Raw genomic sequence first — 19490 nt, 5'->3', positions numbered from 1 at the left:
GTAACGTTTTATATTTATAAAGGTTTGTATGGGATGTCATCGGTTTGCCTTAAAAGAGAGAAAAAAATGTCTTGTTTTGAAATAAAATGGGCTTACCTTATTGCCTTGTTGTTTTCGTTGTTGATTCCGAGCGTCTCAGGCCATTTTGAAGCGTTTTCGGCGAGTTAGCGCTATGTTGGAGTTCAATTGCTAAAAGAAAGACAAGGCCGGAAACCTATTTTAGAAGCGTCCGTCGCCCGAAGCGAATAATTCCGCCAAAAAATTACGACCAGTCTCGATTCCTCCAGAGAATCAAAGCAGAGATGTCGCAGTTCCATCTTCCATTCACTCGATTCACAATTCCTCCCACAGATCTTTCACTAGCGATACTTTTATCTCCAGATCGATCGGCTTTCCAATTTCGAATTTGGCTGCTTGAAACGTTCGCGGCCCGTTCGCCGATCGCACAGTATGTTGGGTAACAAAAATAAGCCCGGTGAGGGTAGCCAAGGTCAACCAAACTGGTGTTATAGGGCGATTTTCGCTGCAGATTTTCATAGTACTTCACCCACCTCTGTTTGTGCGAGCCTCGTTTTACTAGCTTTACTCTGCTTCCCCATATTTGCTTTATTAAGTGACCGAAAAATGTCGAGTTAGGAAGACGGGAAAAATTTTCTTTCACTTGCTCTGCATCAGAAATTATGTCATTGACTCAAAAGAGACCTCCCTCACAGTGTTCAAAGTTCCGCAGCAACCTACAACAAAATATGTTCATATTGTACATGTATTCGTAATATTTTATTGTATCCGCGATAGAATTCGAAGGTATCGTAGTTAGTCTTCCTCGTTAGTTATATTTTTAAAAGCTTACCATGCCTTCCATGCCAGCGATGAAGTCATCACGTTAAAAAGAACAGGAACAAAAAAAATAATGACTTCGGCGAATTCGAATTCGAGGATGAGATCAACAATGACTATCCATCCTGTATTCACGAGATCAAAGCAACGATCAAAACAGCAATGTCATCAAAGCAAAGTAAAATTTAAATTAGTAAACACATTTCCATTCGATGTTGATTGGTCGATCAAAACAATGCGGGGTCTTGACAAAACCTCTCGAGGGGACCAGGGGAGCTAACGAGTTTGCTTTTGGACTGCATGCCGCTGGCTACCCTCGCCGGGCTTATTTTTGTTACCCAACATACTGTGCGATCGGCGAACGGGCCTCGAACGTTTCAAGCAGCCAAATTCGAAATTGGAAAGCCGATCGATCTGGAGATAAAAGTATCTACGGTGGCTTCAAAGGGACATACACTTTCCTCTCTCTTTTTTTCACTTGCGACTTAGCTGCTACTTTCTTGCGACTTAGCTGCGACTTTCTTGCTACTTTCTTGCGACTTAGCTGCGACTTTTTTGCGACTTAGCTGCGACTTTCTTGCTACTTTCTTGCGACTTAGCTGCGACTTTCTTGCGACTTAGCTGCGACTTTCTTGCTACTTTCTTGCGACTTAGCTGCGACTTTCTTGCTACTTTCTTGCGACTTAGCTGCGACTTTCTTGCTACTTTCTTGCGACTTAGCTGCGACTTTCTTGCTACTTTCTTGCGACTTAGCTGCCTGGTGCCTCAGCCGGCCAGGTTGTTTTATTTGAAAACAACGTAGACTGCTATAAACAATAGGTAGTCTGTTTTGCCTTGGCTTTACAGTATAGCTATGAAGTTTTTCGCCGTTTTCTTTTTCATTTCGGTGTGCTCTACATCGCTGGCAGTGCTTCCATCTTACTCTCCGGCAATAAGGAACAATGCAGTAATACGCGACGAGATAATCAAGGACTACTTCAATCTTGGGCTTACTGCACCTGAAATTGCATTATTTCTCCTAAGTGTACATGGTATCGGGATCTCGTTAAGACAATTGAAAAGAATACTCAGACGGTTGGGATGTACAAGACGTCGGCGTCGAAGTAATTTGAATGAGGTGGTAGAAGCAGTCGAGGAGGAACTGAAGGGGAGTGGAAGCCTTCTCGGATATCGAGCAATGCATCAGAGACTCATCAATCAGCACGGTCTTGTTACTACGAGGGAAGTCGTTCGACATGTTTTGAGGGTTTTTGATCCTGAAGGGGTGGAGCATAGGTCACAGCATAGACTACGACGACGAATTTACAGGTGTAAAGGACCAAATTACTTATGGCACATTGACGGCTACGACAAACTAAAACCGTTTGGATTCTGCATTCATGGTGCAATTGATGGCTTTAGTCGAAGGATCCTATGGCTGGAGGTTGCATCTTCGAACAACGACCCTCGTATAGTAGCTCAATATTTCTTAGACTATGCAAGACAGTTAGGAGGTACGGCAAGGATAGTACGTGGAGATAGGGGATCTGAGAACAGGAACTTAGCAGCTATTCAGCGTTTTTTTCGGCGGTCCATGAATGACGACTTTGCAGGTGATAAAAGTTTCATGTATGGGAAATCTACAGCAAACCAAAGAATTGAAGCATGGTGGGGACGTTTGAGGCAAGGATGTGCAGAATGGTGGATTACATTTTTTAAGGACTTGAGAGATTCTGGTTTGTATCACGATGATGATATAATACACCGCGAATGCCTGAAGTTCTGTTTCATGGATGTCATACAAAGTGAACTACACGGAGCTGCACTGGAATGGAATGTTCACCGAATTCGACCGTCTAGCAATGTGGAATCTCCGTCGGGAAAGCCAGATGTACTCTACTTCGTTCCAGCATCAGCTGAGAGTCAAGATTACATGACTCCTGTTGACATCGACGAAATCGAAATCGCACAGGATACGTGTGCCGAGCAACCACAAGCGAAAGGATGTCCCTACTTTAAAGAGCTCTGCGATCTAATCATGGAGGATGAAGGTCTAGAACCAGCTACAACAGCAGAGGAAGCTCTCCAACTCTACTTAGATCTACTGGACCATATTAATGCCATACCATAGAAGAATGGTTGAATTTCATTCCTGTTCACAGGCTACCCAGCATGAGCAGTGTTTTTGGTACACTCAAAAACAAAGCTTTGTATGCAGTTAGTTAAAGGGCTATGTTAGGTTCGCAAATATTCAGTGTGGCCAAATGTACATCGGAAGGTATTTATTGTTGGTCAGATCAAATGCCGCTATCATTTTGTAGCTGGATACCGAGCCACACAAGTAAATTAATTAAAAATGCTAATTAAAATCAACTTTATTTCTTCTCTGTTTCCAACATGTTTTCTAAATGTGGAAAGGAACTTAAACTCTTGACACTAAGAACGGATTATTTTCATTCATAAACTACACACCTGTGGGGGAGAGAAATTGCCTGACCCACCATTCACACTCTTTACAGTACAGTGTATTGTAAAGATATCATCTGGCGAGGTAATTCGAAATCTATGAACTCAACAAGGTAGAACAGCAAAGTAAATAGCAGGTAACGAGCTATTTTCCATTCCATTTTAAAAGTGTTATGTTAACACAACCTATTAGAGTACACATGAATGACATGTATAAAAAGAAAAGAATAATTAATCCCCTATTGCAATGAGCAGCATTATCCTTATTATCTCAGTGCAAGTATGTCGCCCCCCCAAACCGAACCAAGAGCTTGCAAATCTCCATCTGTTGCCATCCTCACAGCTGTTAAGTCCATCTGTAGTAAGGAAAAATGAGTTTATCTTAGAGTCAAACTAGTATGGAGTCAAACTAGTATGGAGCCAAACTAGTCAAGTAAAATAAGCCACTTGAGGTGTAATACGAATACGTAAACTGTGAAAAAACACATAAAATACTTGCAGGTCCTATGGGTATATTTCCCAAGATAAGAAACACAAAAAGGAAAAAATGGCAACAGATACTATAGAATAATACATGGATGTACACAGATATGGAAGTGCTCAACTCAATATATCATGTACAGCAAACAAATAAGATCTTGAGGTTATATGGAATTTCTCTGCAAGTGTCCAACTTAATATATCAAGCAGTAAATAAGTAAGATCTTGAGTTTAATACAAGAAGAGAAATACCATATGTATACAAGCAACATTTGCCGTATATCATGTTCAACATGTACATGCCATATATCAGGCCCAACGTTTGCCCTACATCAAGTTCATCTACTTTGGAATGTTACATAAAGTAGTGGGTAAAGGACTACATGCTTGTCCAATTTAGAAGCAATTAAATTAAAAAAAAAAAACTTTTTTCCTCTCATCCAATTATTTCCAAATCAGTTACCTTGGATTCAAGGAATGATAAATAGCTACCAATTTAAAAATTATTTTGTATGCAATGAAATTAACTTCACTAAACTCGTTTGGGAGTAAAATTTCTTTCAAATTAGAAGCGCAAAACCGAGGTTAGTCTGGCTAGTTTTAATACTTACAAAAAAAATTTAATTGGCAGCCATTTATGAAAAGGGTCAAAACTATTCCCAGTGAAGCACAAATAACCGTCCCATCTTAAAGTTAAATGATTAAAGGTTTCTCGATTGTAAACCAAACGTAATAAGAAGGTAAGGAAAGTGTAAAAAGACAATCTGAGAAATCAAATTTAAGTGCGCCACAATCTCGAGTCCAGTATAGGAAACGGTTCGTAATAAATTCTTACCCTTTCGTCTTTTAACTGTTGGCAAACGCCATCTTTAATCCCACGTTTTTCTCTTAAAAAAATGAAAATCTAAGGAGAATGAAGCCAAATATAAGTTTTTGTACCTTCAGCATTTCTAATTTGAACGAATGACAGGAGAAAGTGTCAAAATACCTGGTTCGGACCTCCGGAACTAGCTGTTCTTCTAGAGAATCCATGTTGTTTATCGGCAATGCAACCTAGCCTGCGTCCCACTCGGCCCAGCTAGGTAGCCAGGCAGCTAAGTCGCAAGAAAGTAGCAAGAAAGTCGCAGCTAAGTCGCAAGAAAGTAGCAAGTCGCAGATAAGTCGCAAGAAAGTAGCAGGAAAGTAGCAGCTAAGTCGCAGTTAAGTCGCAAAAAAGTAGCAAGTCGCAGATAAGTCGCAAGAAAGTAGCAAGAAAGTCGCAGCTAAGTCGCAAGAAAGTAGCAAGAAAGTCGCAGCTAAGTCGCAAGAAAGTAGCAAGAAAGTCGCAGCTAAGTCGCAAGAAAGTAGCAAGAAAGTCGCAGCTAAGTCGCAAGAAAGTCGCAGCTAAGTCGCAAGAAAGTAGCAAGAAAGTCGCAGCTAAGTCGCAAGAAAGTAGCAGCTAAGTCGCAAGTGAAAAAAAAGAGAGAGGAAAGTGTATGTCCCTTTGAAGCCACCGTAAGTATCGCTAGTGAAAGATCTGTGGGAGGAATTGTGAATCGAGTGAATGGAAAATGGAACTGCAACATCTCTGCTTTGATTTTCTGGAGGAATCGAGACTGGTGGTAATTTTTTGGCGGAATTATTCGCTTCGGGCGACGGACGCTTCTAAAATAGGTTTCCGGCCTTGTCTTTTTTTAGCAGTTGAACACCAACATAGCGCTAACTCGCCGAAAACGCTTCAAAATGGCCTGAGACGCTCGGAATCAACAACGAAAACAACAAGGCAATAAGGTAAGCCCATTTTATTTCAAAACAAGACATTTTTTTCTCTCTTTTAAGGCAAACCGATGACATCCCATACAAACCTTTATAAATATAAAACGTAACGCAACACGGTAAGAGTCACGTCCGCTCTTCTCGTAGTGAGCTTGGGCTGCCTGTGGTTGTACATGGTAGGTAGGCATGTGTCTTAACAATTGTTATCGTCTTACCTCAATCAACTCCGGTTTTGGCTTATTTTTTTACTGTGTTTTTGTGGTAATTTTTACTATTGCCTTTTCGAGCTTCATGTGCTAACTAGAGGAAAAACTTTGGTAAAACTTATTTATCACATGGCCCCCAAGTCCCTCACTATTGTCAGTTAATTGTTTATTTATCTAGCTTTCGGTCTAACTAGTCCATCAACCTCAAAAAAATGCGTGGGCTTTGTCTCATGAGTAAAACTGGTGCCGTTTTCTTCATGTTCATGTGTTATTCGAAACGAATGGCGTCAGCTGTATTCTGTCCTGTTTATTTCAGTAGAATGCTTTGCCTTGCGAAATGAATGTTGAGTCGAAGTGCACCATGAATTTCAAACCAGTTGAGTTATATTTCACTTTGCTATATGTGTCGTGATCATGAAATTCTTATTTCTTAAGATTGATGATATGAATTAACTTTTATGTTCTCTTCTGTTTAAGGTAATGTGAAGTGGCCTAATAATTGGTAGTATAGATAGAATGGATGGCTGTGACATTTACTGTGGCAAGCTGTTATTCAAGAATTTGTCATTATTCCCAGAAGCTTACTACTGGTTTAAATTATTAGTCTTTTGAAACCCGCGAGTACAAGTATTGCCAAATCCCGCAAAAGGATGACATTTAAAAACCGAAGACAATTTTTGACTAAGACACTAGAATGCGTTATGATGGGGACGACTTAGTAAATATATGAAAATAATATATTTTTTCTGCGCTTTCATAAAATGTATGAAAGCGTTCTTCGCAGTAATAAACCCTACTTTTCTAGTAGGTGGAAATAAGGCCTGAAAAAATTTTAGGTCCGTACGGGATTTGAACCTATGACCTCTGCGATATCGGTGCAGTGCTCTACAAACTGGGCTAACAAGCCAACTGGGAGCAGGTCATTATGTTGGTTCGTATTAAATCCGCCAATAAATTTGAATAAATGAAAATCATATATGTGTACTGCGGTTTGATAAAATATACGAAAGCGTTTCTCGCTGTAATAAATTGACCCTATTTATCTGGTAGCGACTAAGTACTGTAGACATGACTTATTGACTTGCTCTGTTCTGCCAACAGAAGAGCGAACATGATAGGCATGCAATGTCTACTTTCACTGCTTATAACAAGTGTAAAATTATTAAGTCGTAAGTGAAAAAAGCTGTTCCTTCAATTTAAAACGGCAGTCACTTTGAGAATAAAGTAACCCTTTAGTTGCCTGTCATTATATTTGTAGTGAAGTCGCTGACGCCAAAACGGGCGGGTGTTCTCTATCTTGGCCTTGCATCGAGCTGGTGCACTTAAAACAGAAGGTTGGGTACAAGTACGGAATTCTCATTTGTCTCACGCTCTGCACCCACACGCGACATTTAGTTTTTAATTTCAATACAGAAGTCACTATTCTCATTAAATCATGTGGTGTTAAGGTACGAAATATTTACCTCACAAGTTAACTAGGAAGAAAGTGCATTTTCATTCATTTTTGTATATCTTCATCCTTTGTTCAGTGCGATTTTACACACTTCGGGTGTGAACTTTTCGTGGGGAACACGTGCCGCAGCTTACACGACGAATTTCAATTTTAACCGCTGTACTATAAACTTGTGTGTTCGACCCTCGACGGACGCCTCTGATATTGCGTCACCCTATGAGCAAGGTCTATGGCGTGATGATATTTTGAAATTTTTGGTCTGTTAAATAGCGGTAAGTTTTGCCATCGTTTTCTGATTTTTAAGCAATCCTTTAGTCAGCTTTATTTTCTCTGTGTAACCTTCGTTTTTTACTCGATTTCTGGCTTTTTTAAAGGATTATTTTGTGCTTCCGGGTTCCTCAGTGATCGTGCACTTGTGCCATAAACTAGTAGTTTTCGCTTTATAACACTCGCTTTTATCGCTTTCTTTCGTTTTATCATTTTCAGTCCGCTTGTATTTCTGTTAGTTTTTGCATTTTTGTATCTTTCGTTTAGTTTCCTGTAGGCGTCCAGCCGCCAGGATGAGCGTATTTTGTTATTTTATCGCTCGATTTAATTATTTAGGTTCATTTGGGCCCTATTTCGATTTGATTTGAATTTATGTTCAGTCTTATGACTTCGCAAGGCTTTGCTGTGCAACGTTTGTTTAATCTGTTGACGGTTTCAGTATAGCCTTTTGTCTCCTGTCTCCTCGCCTAGCACAACATGTGTTTTGTAGCAAAACCTTGTATTTATTTTCTATTTTCATAATTTGTAATAGGTTCTGGTTTTATAATGAAAGGCGAACAAAACACCGTGTCACATTAAAATAACTTGTGATCATTTAATGAATACGATTGGTGTTTCTTGTTAGGTCACAGCAATTCCCATCTGCAACTGTGGGAAATAGTGTAGTGGTTCTAGTTGAAAGGAAAAAAGGAATTTTTTTCTTGTTTCACCTTAGGTTTTCACAGCTTTGTTGTACATTTGTTTTGTTCAGATTTTTACATTCTAGTGGCAATGAGCTCAAGTAGCTGAAAACAAAGAATCCAACTAAGGAGGTTCAAAAGAGTTTTAAAACCAGTTGCCCTAGATGATTCAAAATGGTTTGATTACTAACATGTACATGAAAGTAAATGAACATATGTTTTTAGCAGCTGTGTGTATGTTTGTGTGGGGACTTGAGCATGAAGCCTGAACTATGCATGTTTTCTAGATTTTTGTGACATCAACCTGACAAAAGCAGTGGAATTGACTTCAAATTCTCTGGCATTCCCTTTGCTAAATGTTTTTGAAAATTGACTCAGTCATGACCACATACAGTTTTTATCAAATATCTTTTTTGTGTTATAATCTGTCAGAGGAAGTCAAATTTACTTAGTATGGGAAACTAGGGAATTTTGGCCAAACTGTCTGAATGACCTTGAGGTTTCACCATTTCAAAATATTACATTATCATTTCCATCATGTGGCAGAGAATGAAAACACTTCACCAAAGGAAAGTACAAATATTAAAAAGGTATTTGGGTAAACAGTTAGAATATATCTGTCTGTCATAAGATATGATTTTGCCATGGTAATGACATTGAAAAGAAAATTGACACTCCAGACATAAGCCTTATTGTATTGTTACCCATTCTGGTAAATCTGTGGAGGCCATACTATAAAATGAATTAAGGTGGCTGAATATGGTTTTTGATACCTGTGTTTCTTCCACCATCTTCTCTAAAAACCCTTGATCTCTCGGTCGCCAAAAGTGGCAGCAAATTAACAACACAGACTTTGTTTTTTTGATAGTTAAGCTGACCTATGTGCTGTTGTGATGGTGACATGAATAAATATAAAAAGGCCTTTAAAATCGCTTTTGTTAATTTGTAGAAAATCTAGCCATTAGTTTTTCTCTATAATTTGCATGCAACGAGCTTGTAATGATGCTGACAAGTTAACACTATTTTGCTATCAATTTAACAGAGAGATCTTTATTTATCCCTTGTTGAAGATTCACTCGATTATCTAGAATTTCCTTTGTTAAAAATCAATTTTTTTTCAATACTCCAGTTACTTATTTTCTAAAGTATTTTCGTGCCAAATTTGGTGAAATTCTAATGAGTAGTTCTCAAGTAATAGGCATATTTCTGAGAGAGCAATTTTCCATTCAATCGCAATTCTTTTACTTACTACGCATGCGCTGCATTTAACTGGGTTCTCTCGGTGATGACGAAAAAGCTGAGAATTACTGGGTTCTTTGTACCGTTAACTTTTCTAACATGTCTTTTTAATAAAAGATTTAAGCCCTCAATACACTGTGCCAACTATAGAGAAAAATAGCACTGATAGTGCAGATAGGTGTTGAGTAAATAAAACAACCGCTCTATCGACGGCATGTTTGTTTTTTGCAATCCTTTTCGTCAGCAAAAATGCGCGCAAAAACTGTGCTCAGCCACCTGAAGTAGGTTTCCTATTATAGTAACTTTTGCTCTGTAGGGAGGATTATTCATAATTACAGTACTCTAGGGAGCCACCTTAAAGCAACAGAATAGTTTTGAAATTGGATTGCATATGGATGCCACCTCTATAATACCTCACTAAACGATTCCTCCTTCTAACTGGGTCAGTATAATGAAGATAGAAACTAAACATGATTTCATCAGTTACTTTAGCAGTGTGTACATGACCATTATCTGCACTTTCCAGTGGTTTATTATTTGATGAATTTTTTTTCAAGGAGTATTTTATTATGAATTTTGCATGTTTTTCTCAGTTTGAGTTTCACAAAGGAATGTCCATAATAGATTCTTTGACTAAATTTTTAAGAAGGAAAGTTGTGATAGATCAGATGTGATTTCTCAAGAAACTCAGGATGTGAAAGAAGAGTAACTATTCTTATTGGTTGTAACTTTGTCCTCCAGTCCAAGGGTGTCTGAGACTCGCCAAACTTTTTCACTTCCTCTGGATTGTAGAGGTGCTTTCCTTCTTGTGTCACCTTGACATTCACCATCAAAAGTAGTCAAACAATATTTTATTGCACACTAACTTGTGTGAATAAATGTTTTCATTTTTTTTTTGCACTGTTTACCCAAGGAGGCATATTGAACAACTGGATTGCTTTTTTATTCCAGTGCAAATGACATATTCAGTAAGTATGTTTTCAAACCCTGAAGATGATATTGAAGTGTGCTTTATTTAATTTTCTCCAGTTTGAAACTGGCATAATTTAGAACAAAGGGAAAGTTACTTTGCCTTCCTTAACTTTACCTAAATGTTTTACAGATATGTAGGGTTAACCTTGAACTTTCAAAGCATGCTATTTTCTCAGTACATCATGTAGTTTCCTGTGATGGTTTTCTTTGCGTATTAAGTATGAGTTCTACTGAGCAATTTGTCAAGAAACCAGTCACCAAGTATGATGGCTATTGGTGAGAACAACAATCTCCTAACTGGGGGTAATGAATAGCAACTGGTTCTGTCAATGGTTGTTAAAACTCATGACACAATGATATTTTATTTTAATAAATAATGAAAGTTATCTTGCAAACTACTAGGTACATGTAACTAATCCAACTGCTCAAAGATGTCCATTTTATATGTCTAAATTTTTGGCAAGTATAATCCAAATTTATTTTCAGTTAATAGCTGCAATTTAAATCTAGATGTACACTTCTGAAGTAGCTTGAGCGATGCTCTAGTGAGCTTCCAGTGTAAACTATGACGAGGTATAGTGTTTGTTGTTGAAGGGCAAGCTCTATCCTCCACTGTTTTGGTATTTCAACTCATTTTTTGTAACTCTCACAATTAGTTTTCACTCAAAACATGCCAATCACGGGTTTATGATTGAAAAAACGCGTTGTTGGTCAGCAACATTCTCGCTGTTTGAAACAACGATGAGCTCAGTAGCAGAAGTTCAGGCGGAAAACCATTAATACCACGTCAGTAACCATCACCGAAACAAGGTCCACAAGTTCAAAAAAATTTCGTTGATGAATCTTGGGTGTTATCAAGAGCATAAACCTACAAACATGTCAGCAGAATTTGATAAACTGAATGGAGTCTAAAGGAAACGATTCATTTCAGACGTTAAACTTATTCAAACTCGAGCTCCTTTCAGTGCCTGTAGAGCTTTAAAAAATTGTATTTTTGGCTGTAAATGCACTTACGGGTCTGCAACTTTCACCAAGAGGAAACCTTGGCATTCTCAAGTAGTGGCTGTAAAAGTTCAGCTTCAAAAAACTCTAAAAAATATATATCATCGGGAAAAAGAGTCTTATTTGATATTTTTCTCGTAAATTAGTTACCTCGAACATATCTTTTTCTCTGACATAACGAGTCAACGATCACCTTAAGAAACCAAAAAACTCGGGGCTTCCTCGGTAAACGAACGTCAAACAAAGGTTGGAAACTGTCCTTACACTTAACTGTGTAGTGAACAAGAATAAGTCAGATCTGCTGGCAAACAGCCCCGATGAATAGTAAAAGTCATAACATTCTGTTGGGTTTATATCATTCACTATGACGTTAGATTTTCATCTGTCGTTTGTCATATTGAGTAAAAACATAACCAAAGTAAATTGCGCGTTCTGATTGGTCAATTCAGCCTCCACCATTTTCCTATGTGTGTAAGCTGCTTACGCGAGCAAATGCAAAGAGTAGTTTTCCGCGCGCGCTTGTTTTTCCTAGTCATGTAAGATTCGTTAAATAAAAGAAAACTCTTTTGCTACAATGTATCGATGTTATATTATAAAACTAGGGGTAATCGGAGCTTAGGCGAGTGCGTTCGATGTTTGTAGGGGTACAGCTAGCAGTTGAGGGGGAAGGGTGGATGGTTCGCGCGATAGAGAAATGTTACTGAATATTTGAACGTAACGGTTACATACAGAGAAACCTCTACCTAACCTGTGCATCATTATGAAAAGGTTGTGAACGGTAGTGATATTGTATGCTTCGTTTTAAGTGCCTGAATTTGAGAAGACAGTGGCTAGAGTGTGTCAGGCGTGTAAATAAAACTTTTTGTTTTACTGCTGCAACAGATGTTTTACAGAGCTAAGTTGCTGAAGGCTGATTGGCGCTTTTATAAACCGGATTTTTAATAGCAGTTCTTCGGATAATTTTCCAGTTAATTTTTAAGAGCATCCAATCATCAACTTGTTGACAAAATGAATGAAAGTGAATTTACTATTTAAGCTTTGCAGTGTGAATTCAAATTTCGCACTGACTTTAGGCTATTTTAACCCAGCTTTGAAAAACCTGGGTCAGGTATTGTTAAAAAGCAAACAGTTGACAACTTGTTAGATGTAATCATTAATTCTATTTATTGGGAATTTCAAAAGTAAACAATCACTGAAAATTACGATAAAATGAAACTGTTACTTGCAAGTCTTTACAGCTTGAGTATTAGACCCAACACTACTTTTTCGTGCTGAACGCTGGGACACAATAAATTGTGTTTGAACAGGAACATGTATATGCTGGCGAGAAATTAGCGGACAATAAAGTTAATTTTTGAATTAACAGGAAATCACGTCTAACATTCAATAGAATATAGTGACCATTTTGGAACTAAACTGAAGTGAACATGAACATTCTAAATTGGAAAAAAGCATTTTTGCAAGGGAATCATTTATCGAAGCCTTAAGTGGAATGTGTATGCGACTCCCCTCTTTAACTTTTTCAGTATTTTGGTTTAGGTTGTTGATTTCAGTGACTTGAGTGCCGCTACGTGTTTTTCCGGTTCCGTAAATATCACAAGTCGTGATGAAATGGCAACGCCGAGCTTCACATCTCGGTAGATTTACTTTGGGATTTACTTTGTGGCACAACTGCCACCGAGCTACACAACTCGGTAGATTTACTTTGTGGGACAACGGCCGCCGAGCTAAACAACCCGGTTTGATGCAGGCGCCAGGAGTCGCACACATTTTCCAAAGACAGTGACGAACCATGCTTAATCCAAACTAAAATTTTACTGAGCGTGTTTTACTTACCGACTTCAGTAGACCTTCGGCAATCTTTTAGACTTTCTTTTGAAGGATGAGATGAATGAACGCAGAGGACGCAAATCACCACGTGAGTTAGTTAGTCAAAGTGAGGCAAAACGTAAGCAAGCGCCTCAAAGCGAGGCAAATGTGTGTCGACGACGACGAACCAAGGCAATCTCGAAAAAAACCTCCCTTATAAGTTGCACAGGACATCCAATAATGCACGGAACTCCCATCACAAATTAGGGGTTGCGTTCGAGGTACAAGAACGCAACAAATGGTAAACGCTGCAGTGTACACAATTGAGTTATGGATGCACTTAGAAAGTTTGCTAAGTCAAGAAGCTAGAGTCGCTCTCGGCTATCGCCTCGCGCAACTCTTGCGCTTCTTTCGTGCTTAGGAACCTCCCGCGTCGGAGGTATAAAACGAATGGTGAACACTACAGTGCACACTATTGAGTTGTGGATGCACCTGGGTCCCCCATCGCTTTACGGTTGCGTGAGAACTGCTTCCATCAGCGACGGTCGTGTCTTTTCTTCAAGACTCCCAAGCGGCTGCTGCTGTCATTAACTATTTTTTGATCCTGTTCAGGGACACTGGGTCGAATTAGTTGTCACGTGATCACATAAGCTCCTGCTTTACTTTTCAGTTGTTGTTGTTAATTACCAAGAGATTATCAACAGTTAATCTTTTATTCGTTGTTTTTCTCGTTACGAAGCCTCACAAACTTGTAAGTACTTAAATAAACTCCAAACTCGTCTTTTGTAACAAAACATTTAATTTGTTTCGTTTTTTCTTGTCTGTTTTCAGTGTAATCGTTGGTTTAATAGTCCTAAGGAGATCTTTTCACATCTGCTACTCAAGTACTGAGTTGTTTCTGAGTTTATTCACTGGCCATTGTTGCAAGCGACTATCTATGGCGAGGATGTCTTATGACGACCAGAAGTACCGTTACTTCCAAGTACTGATTTTAATTGTGCTGGTTGTAACTCCAACAGTCAGCGGATCACAAAGCTATTATAAGCCATATTCAGTGGATAGGCAATGGCTCCGCGACAGCTTTGAATTCATAAAAATAGTGATCAGTACAGGGTCACCTGACGTTGCAAAGTCTCCAGAGGGAGGTCGTTTCGTTGAGTCTCTGTGGCTACTATACTTGACTTATCAAGATTACGAACAGACTGTGATCTTGGAGGAAAAAAGCCAGAAGCAACATTGGCATAAGTTCCAAGAGTTAGAGGATAAGGCAGACTGGCTGCTACAATTCTTCTCAAAGCCAAATGGCATTGACTGTGACACATCGGACCCGAAGATGGTGAAAGAAACGGAAGTGCTGAATTCTCGCTTCGAGCAGTTTATTGAGGAACTACTAAACGACATCACCCAAAGTCGATTAATCAAAACCCGGGCCATTTTTGCCAGTATTGGTGCGTCAGTGTTATGTGTTGTTTCCGTCTTAACTTCCGGTCCTTGGGGAGGAGCTTTAACATGTGTTCCCGCTATTGGAACTGTTGCTCTTGGAATCAGGTCTTTTCTTGCTCAGGACGCAATCTACGAAAACCTGAACCAGTTCTGGGAGGACGCGAGTAAGCGAGGTGGAGATTTGGCCAAGCTCCTAACTTGTCTTCAATTGAAGAGAGAAGATAAGGTAGGAAGAAATTAATTGCTAGTCACTCTCTAGGGCAAAAAGGTGAAGAGTGATGTTTCATTTCATCTTTGTATCCATCAACTTATTCCCTCTCTCCTTGCAATTTTATTCTACCGTTTGTCTCTCTCTGTTGGAAAAGCAAATTTCATTTCTGGAGAGACGTTACTCAACTCGTCTTTACCTTTTCAGTGAGAAGTGTCAGTTTTCAGTCTCCCCGTTTAGGTTCATTTTGTAAATACACTGAAATGGAAACAAACTGTTTTTAATTAATCAATATAAACTCTCACTTTAACGCAGGACACCGAAATTCTTATGTTGTGAAGAACTACCAAGGGCCAAAAGGAAAACCTCGGTCTATTTATTTAATCAATATTTAAACAGGGACATCACATTTAGCATAGCTAGAGTAGTAGGCCTATGACGGGTTCTGGCTCATTTTTCCTGAATTTACGTCAAATTATCATGAATATACGTTAATTTAACACTTTCATGACCCGTTTTATGCTCTCTCGTTAAAATATCGTGAATTCACCATAATTTATCACTTTCGGGAGATTCTTTAAGTATGTTTATGGCGTTCACGTTAAAATATAGTGAATTCACGATATTTTAGCACTTTCCACCATCTCGATTTGCCAAATCACGTCAAATAATCGTGAATTCACTATATTTTTGCACTTTTCCCATCATCTATTTGTGGTATTCACGTTAAATCATCGTGAATGCACGATAAAACGACGGCGTGCCATTTGCCTTTAAGTGTGTTGTGTGACGGCTTTGTGGTGCCCTATCGCATGTGTGTGTATTTTGTCCGGTAAAATGATTCGCTTGTCATCATCAGCGGATAGTGCAACCTTATTGATCTCTTCCATATACATCTCATGCTTTCGGCTCCGAAGCGTGTTCATCTTTCGTAGTTGTTTTCCACCACCAAATAAACATCTCTTGTAGTCATCGAAGTTGATGGTACGATCTACCACTCCTCCCTTCATTCCCTTACACTTCTTCACTTCTTCTTCATCACCAAACATTTTGTAGCTGTACAGCTTGACCCTTAGACCGACAAACTCTTCAATGATCCTTCCACCTTTTTCATCCTTAAACATTCCAATCACCTTCTTGTTCACACCGGTCGGTATCCCAGAAGGATGCCCCTTTTTAATGTTGCTCGTGTCAAACAAACGGTCTACATCATCACTTATATCTTTGTAGAAATCTTCAGTCTGAATCTCATAACAAAGACTATCAGTGTCTGTGAAAAGAAGCTTTGATTTACCCTCTGGGTACTTAGGTTTGATGTAGTTGTAGTGAAAGTCGTACATCAATGTCTTACTAATATCGAGGATGCTCATCCCGAGATAGAGAGGCTTATTGAAAAGAATTTGTGTCTTCCCCATGTGTATTGCGCTGAGATCTTCAGAGAAGATGGTACAATGTTTGAAGTTGACCTTGTTTGTCAACTTCTTTGCCTTCTCTTCTCTGGTGACAAGTCTCACGTCAACGCGTTTTCGAATGTTTTCCATGGTTTTACCAAAGACAGCGTTGTTCATCAGCTTGTAGAAGTCTTTTTCAAAGTCATTCTTTGCTTTTGCTCTCAATTTTGTGTTCTTATTGATGTACTTCTTCATCCAAGGACTCTCTTTGAACCTGATAATTCTATGAATCTTTCCGATCTCAATTCCAAGGCTCATGTATTTCTTCAACGCTTTGTGATGAATGATGTACTTTTTCTTTTCGTTTAACGTGCAGGTCAGCTTATGCACTTTCCCAATCAACAGATTTTCAGGAGCGGGTGCATACTCGTTGAAGTGATCGTGAAGCTCTTCTTTGACGCCTTTCAGGTCGACTTCGAGAATGCAGGGGAATTTCTTCCATTTTTCAAAGTCTTTCTCATCTACCCATTTAAACCCTCCCGTCGGCAGACGCTTAGGACGCTAACCTAGTAAAAATAAAGAGTTCAAACGATGGGCGCTCAGAGTTAAGCCTAGGACGCTAACCTAGTAAAAATAAAGAGTTCAAACGATGGGCGCTCAGAGTTAAGCCTAGGACGCTAACCTAGTAAAAATAAAGAGTTCAAACGATGGGCGCTCAGAGTTAAAATAAAAAAAAAGTGAGACATCTTTTATAACAAAAGCAAAAACCTCCCGGAGGAACATTGCACAAAGTAAAAAACTAAGTTCCTTCGGGAGGTTCTGGCGGCCGTCAGTTTTGTTTTGTTTTGTGATGTATTTTTTTTCGTAAAAATTCTAAGTCTAAGTCTAGACTGTTTGATAAAAATTTGCATAAAACCGCAGACACCACAAAGCCGTCACACAACACACTTAAAGGCAAATGGCACGCCGTCGTTTTATCGTGCATTCACGATGATTTAACGTGAATACCACAAATAGATGATGGGAAAAGTGCAAAAATATAGTGAATTCACGATTATTTGACGTGATTTGGCAAATCGAGATGGTGGAAAGTGCTAAAATATCGTGAATTCACTATATTTTAACGTGAACGCCATAAACATACTTAAAGAATCTCCCGAAAGTGATAAATTATAGTGAATTCACGATATTTTAACGAGAGAGCATAAAACGGGTCATGAAAGTGTTAAATTAACGTATATTCATGATAATTTGACGTAAATTCAGGAAAAATGAGCCAGAACCCGTCATAGGCCTACTACTAGCTAGTTTAAAGAGAGCCCTGAAAAGTATATCGATTTGTCTATGTAACCTTTTAAGTTAAGCGTATGCTTAGACTGATTTAATCTACCAGTGATAAGATGGATGTCTTGAGCCTCATGGTCGAAGGGCAATAAGCTTGGTTATGATTTCTTCTCTGTAAAGTCATAAGTTATAGTCGTAAGTTGTACAAGTCGCGCCTGAGTAGATATTCAATGTAACTACGCACTAAGACCTAGAAATTCAAATATCCGCGGCACTTCAACCGTCAGGTTTAAGAACTTGATCTTATACAAATACGCTATGTGCATTGCACGTGACTAGTTTTGTGGTAGATGCTTGTTAGTTGCTAAAGCAATAAAATTTTTTCTTACATGTATACTTGTGTAAATGTTTTATTATTCTTTGATGGCCGGACCTGTAATTCATTTATTTATACTGCAAGAGGTCTTAATAAACCAAACATCTATCTGTCGTGAAGCATTTACACGCTTAAAATATTAACTTCCTCGTTTATTATATTATTGTTTTCCAGTAAATTGTGATTTCGTTACCGTTAAAGTAGAATGTAACAGAAAGCGTTGCGGCATAGAATAATCAAAACAATGATGTATCTTATCAGGTATTTTGAGAGGATAATGAACTTAATGCCCACGAATCGTTGTAGGACGCGAGTAAGCCTTGATCCCCACACGGGATTACGTATCTGGTTGTAGATTTCCTTAGCTAATAAATGTAGCGATTTTTGTGACCTTAAGTCATAATAGAATAGATAGGGTTGATCGTAGAACGGAACGTGTAATGTTGAAATGTCGAAAATAAAGCCCTAATCAAGTGAAAGTATACTGTCCAAGATTACTTGACTAGCGCGTGCGGGAATTCTCCGTAACATTATTATTGACAGGGTTAAATTAGAATCAACCAAAAGAGCATTTTTTTTTATAAAGGGGCCGACAATGATCATCTATGAATCTAGTTCTAGTATTCCTATCTCTTTTCATATATAGGTTCTTAGATTGTGTATGTGGCTTCCCCCCCCGCAGGACCCATGTTGATAGCAGTTTTTTTATAACTGAATTGGTCATCCTGCATAAATATGTTAATATTATTATTAATAAAAAGAAGTGTTTTGAATCAATCCATTTGGTCCAAGCCCCACAAAGACTGGTATGCAAGTCTATGAGGATTGTTCTAAGTGTACTATCACTGAAAGGGGACAAACATAAACTGTAAAAGTGTCTGCAAAGGTACAAAATTAATAAAAAATTAGCATTGACCAAATACCCGTGACCCTTAGACTTTTCGTATCTGAGCAAGGCAATGGTTTGTCAGTTTGTGGGATTGTTCTTAGTGTGCTACAGGTGAAGCAGGCTCGATTTCCGCCGCTCTCTCGAGTCCGGCCTTTTTCGTTGCTCTCCGAGAAGAGACGGCCGTGGGTTCGGGGAGGAGCGCGGGCTCCTGTTCCCCAACAGCGGCTGGTAATCGAGCCTACAGGCAAAGGGCACAATACAGACAGCAAAACCGTCTGAAAAGATATAGCTCAAAAATTAGCATCAATCCAATACCCCAAACTCGTCAAGATTTTTGCTACGTGAGTAAATCTGTTTTCCAACTGGCAATTAAAGTTTTCAATCATAAATATATTTGAAACCTTGCCTTTCAAACGGGTAAGGTTCAATAACACCATACACAAGCTTAGTAGCAAAGGTTTGTTGTTTTCGTTGGAGCATGTGCAATGGACATTGAGCTATTTCTTAGAGTTACCAATGTGACAAAAAGAAAAAATTAAGGTAACGACAATCACGGGTTATCACAAGATAATGATCAAAAGAGTATCGTTCGTGATGCATCTTAAAATTACACAATTGCAATTAGTGATCTAGATAATACACCATTAGTTAATAAAATACACTCTAAAATAAAGTGAATGTATTGAAAAGCCGTCAGATCCTTGAAATGTTTTTAAATACCCTTTGTTACGGGTGCACATGCACTGCTTGCAAA

General features: G+C 38.7%; 2 protein-coding genes across 2 annotated transcripts; both read left to right on the top strand.

Annotated features, from left to right (window-relative positions):
• Nucleotides 1–1690: 1690 nt before the first annotated feature.
• LOC148717227 (uncharacterized) lies at nt 1691–3567 on the top strand. The gene has a single exon (XM_088743652.1). It carries the CDS (start codon nt 1691–1693, stop codon nt 2945–2947), a length of 1257 nt encoding a protein of 418 aa, XP_088599778.1. The 3' UTR covers nt 2948–3567.
• Nucleotides 3568–7372: 3805 nt separating this feature from the next.
• Nucleotides 7373–18329, top strand: LOC111345537 (uncharacterized). The gene is made up of 3 exons (XM_022952827.2): nt 7373–7448; nt 13977–14814; nt 15112–18329. The coding sequence occupies exons 2-3, from the start codon at nt 14083–14085 to the stop codon at nt 15133–15135; spliced, it is 756 nt and encodes a 251-aa protein (XP_022808562.2). The 5' UTR covers nt 7373–7448; nt 13977–14082; the 3' UTR covers nt 15136–18329.
• The last annotated feature ends 1161 nt before the right edge of the window (nt 18330–19490 follow it).

Source organism: Stylophora pistillata, chromosome 13 (assembly GCF_964205215.1).
Source record: "Stylophora pistillata chromosome 13, jaStyPist1.2, whole genome shotgun sequence".
In the NCBI taxonomy this organism is placed as follows: Eukaryota; Metazoa; Cnidaria; class Anthozoa; order Scleractinia; family Pocilloporidae; genus Stylophora; species Stylophora pistillata.
The sequence above is the reverse complement of the archived record's forward strand: the minus strand, read 5'-3'. Positions and strand labels throughout refer to the sequence as shown.

Excerpts from the sequence above, each read along its gene's own strand:
- LOC148717227 (XM_088743652.1), top strand. The coding sequence starts at position 1,691 with ATGAAGTTTTTCGCCGTTTTCTTTTTCATTTCGGTGTGCTCTACATCG.
- LOC111345537 (XM_022952827.2), top strand. The coding sequence starts at position 14,083 with ATGGCGAGGATGTCTTATGACGACCAGAAGTACCGTTACTTCCAAGTA. Across the intron at positions 14,815-15,111 it reads AATTGAAGAGAGAAGATAAG|GACACCGAAATTCTTATGTT; the intron begins GTAGGAAGAAAT and ends ACTTTAACGCAG.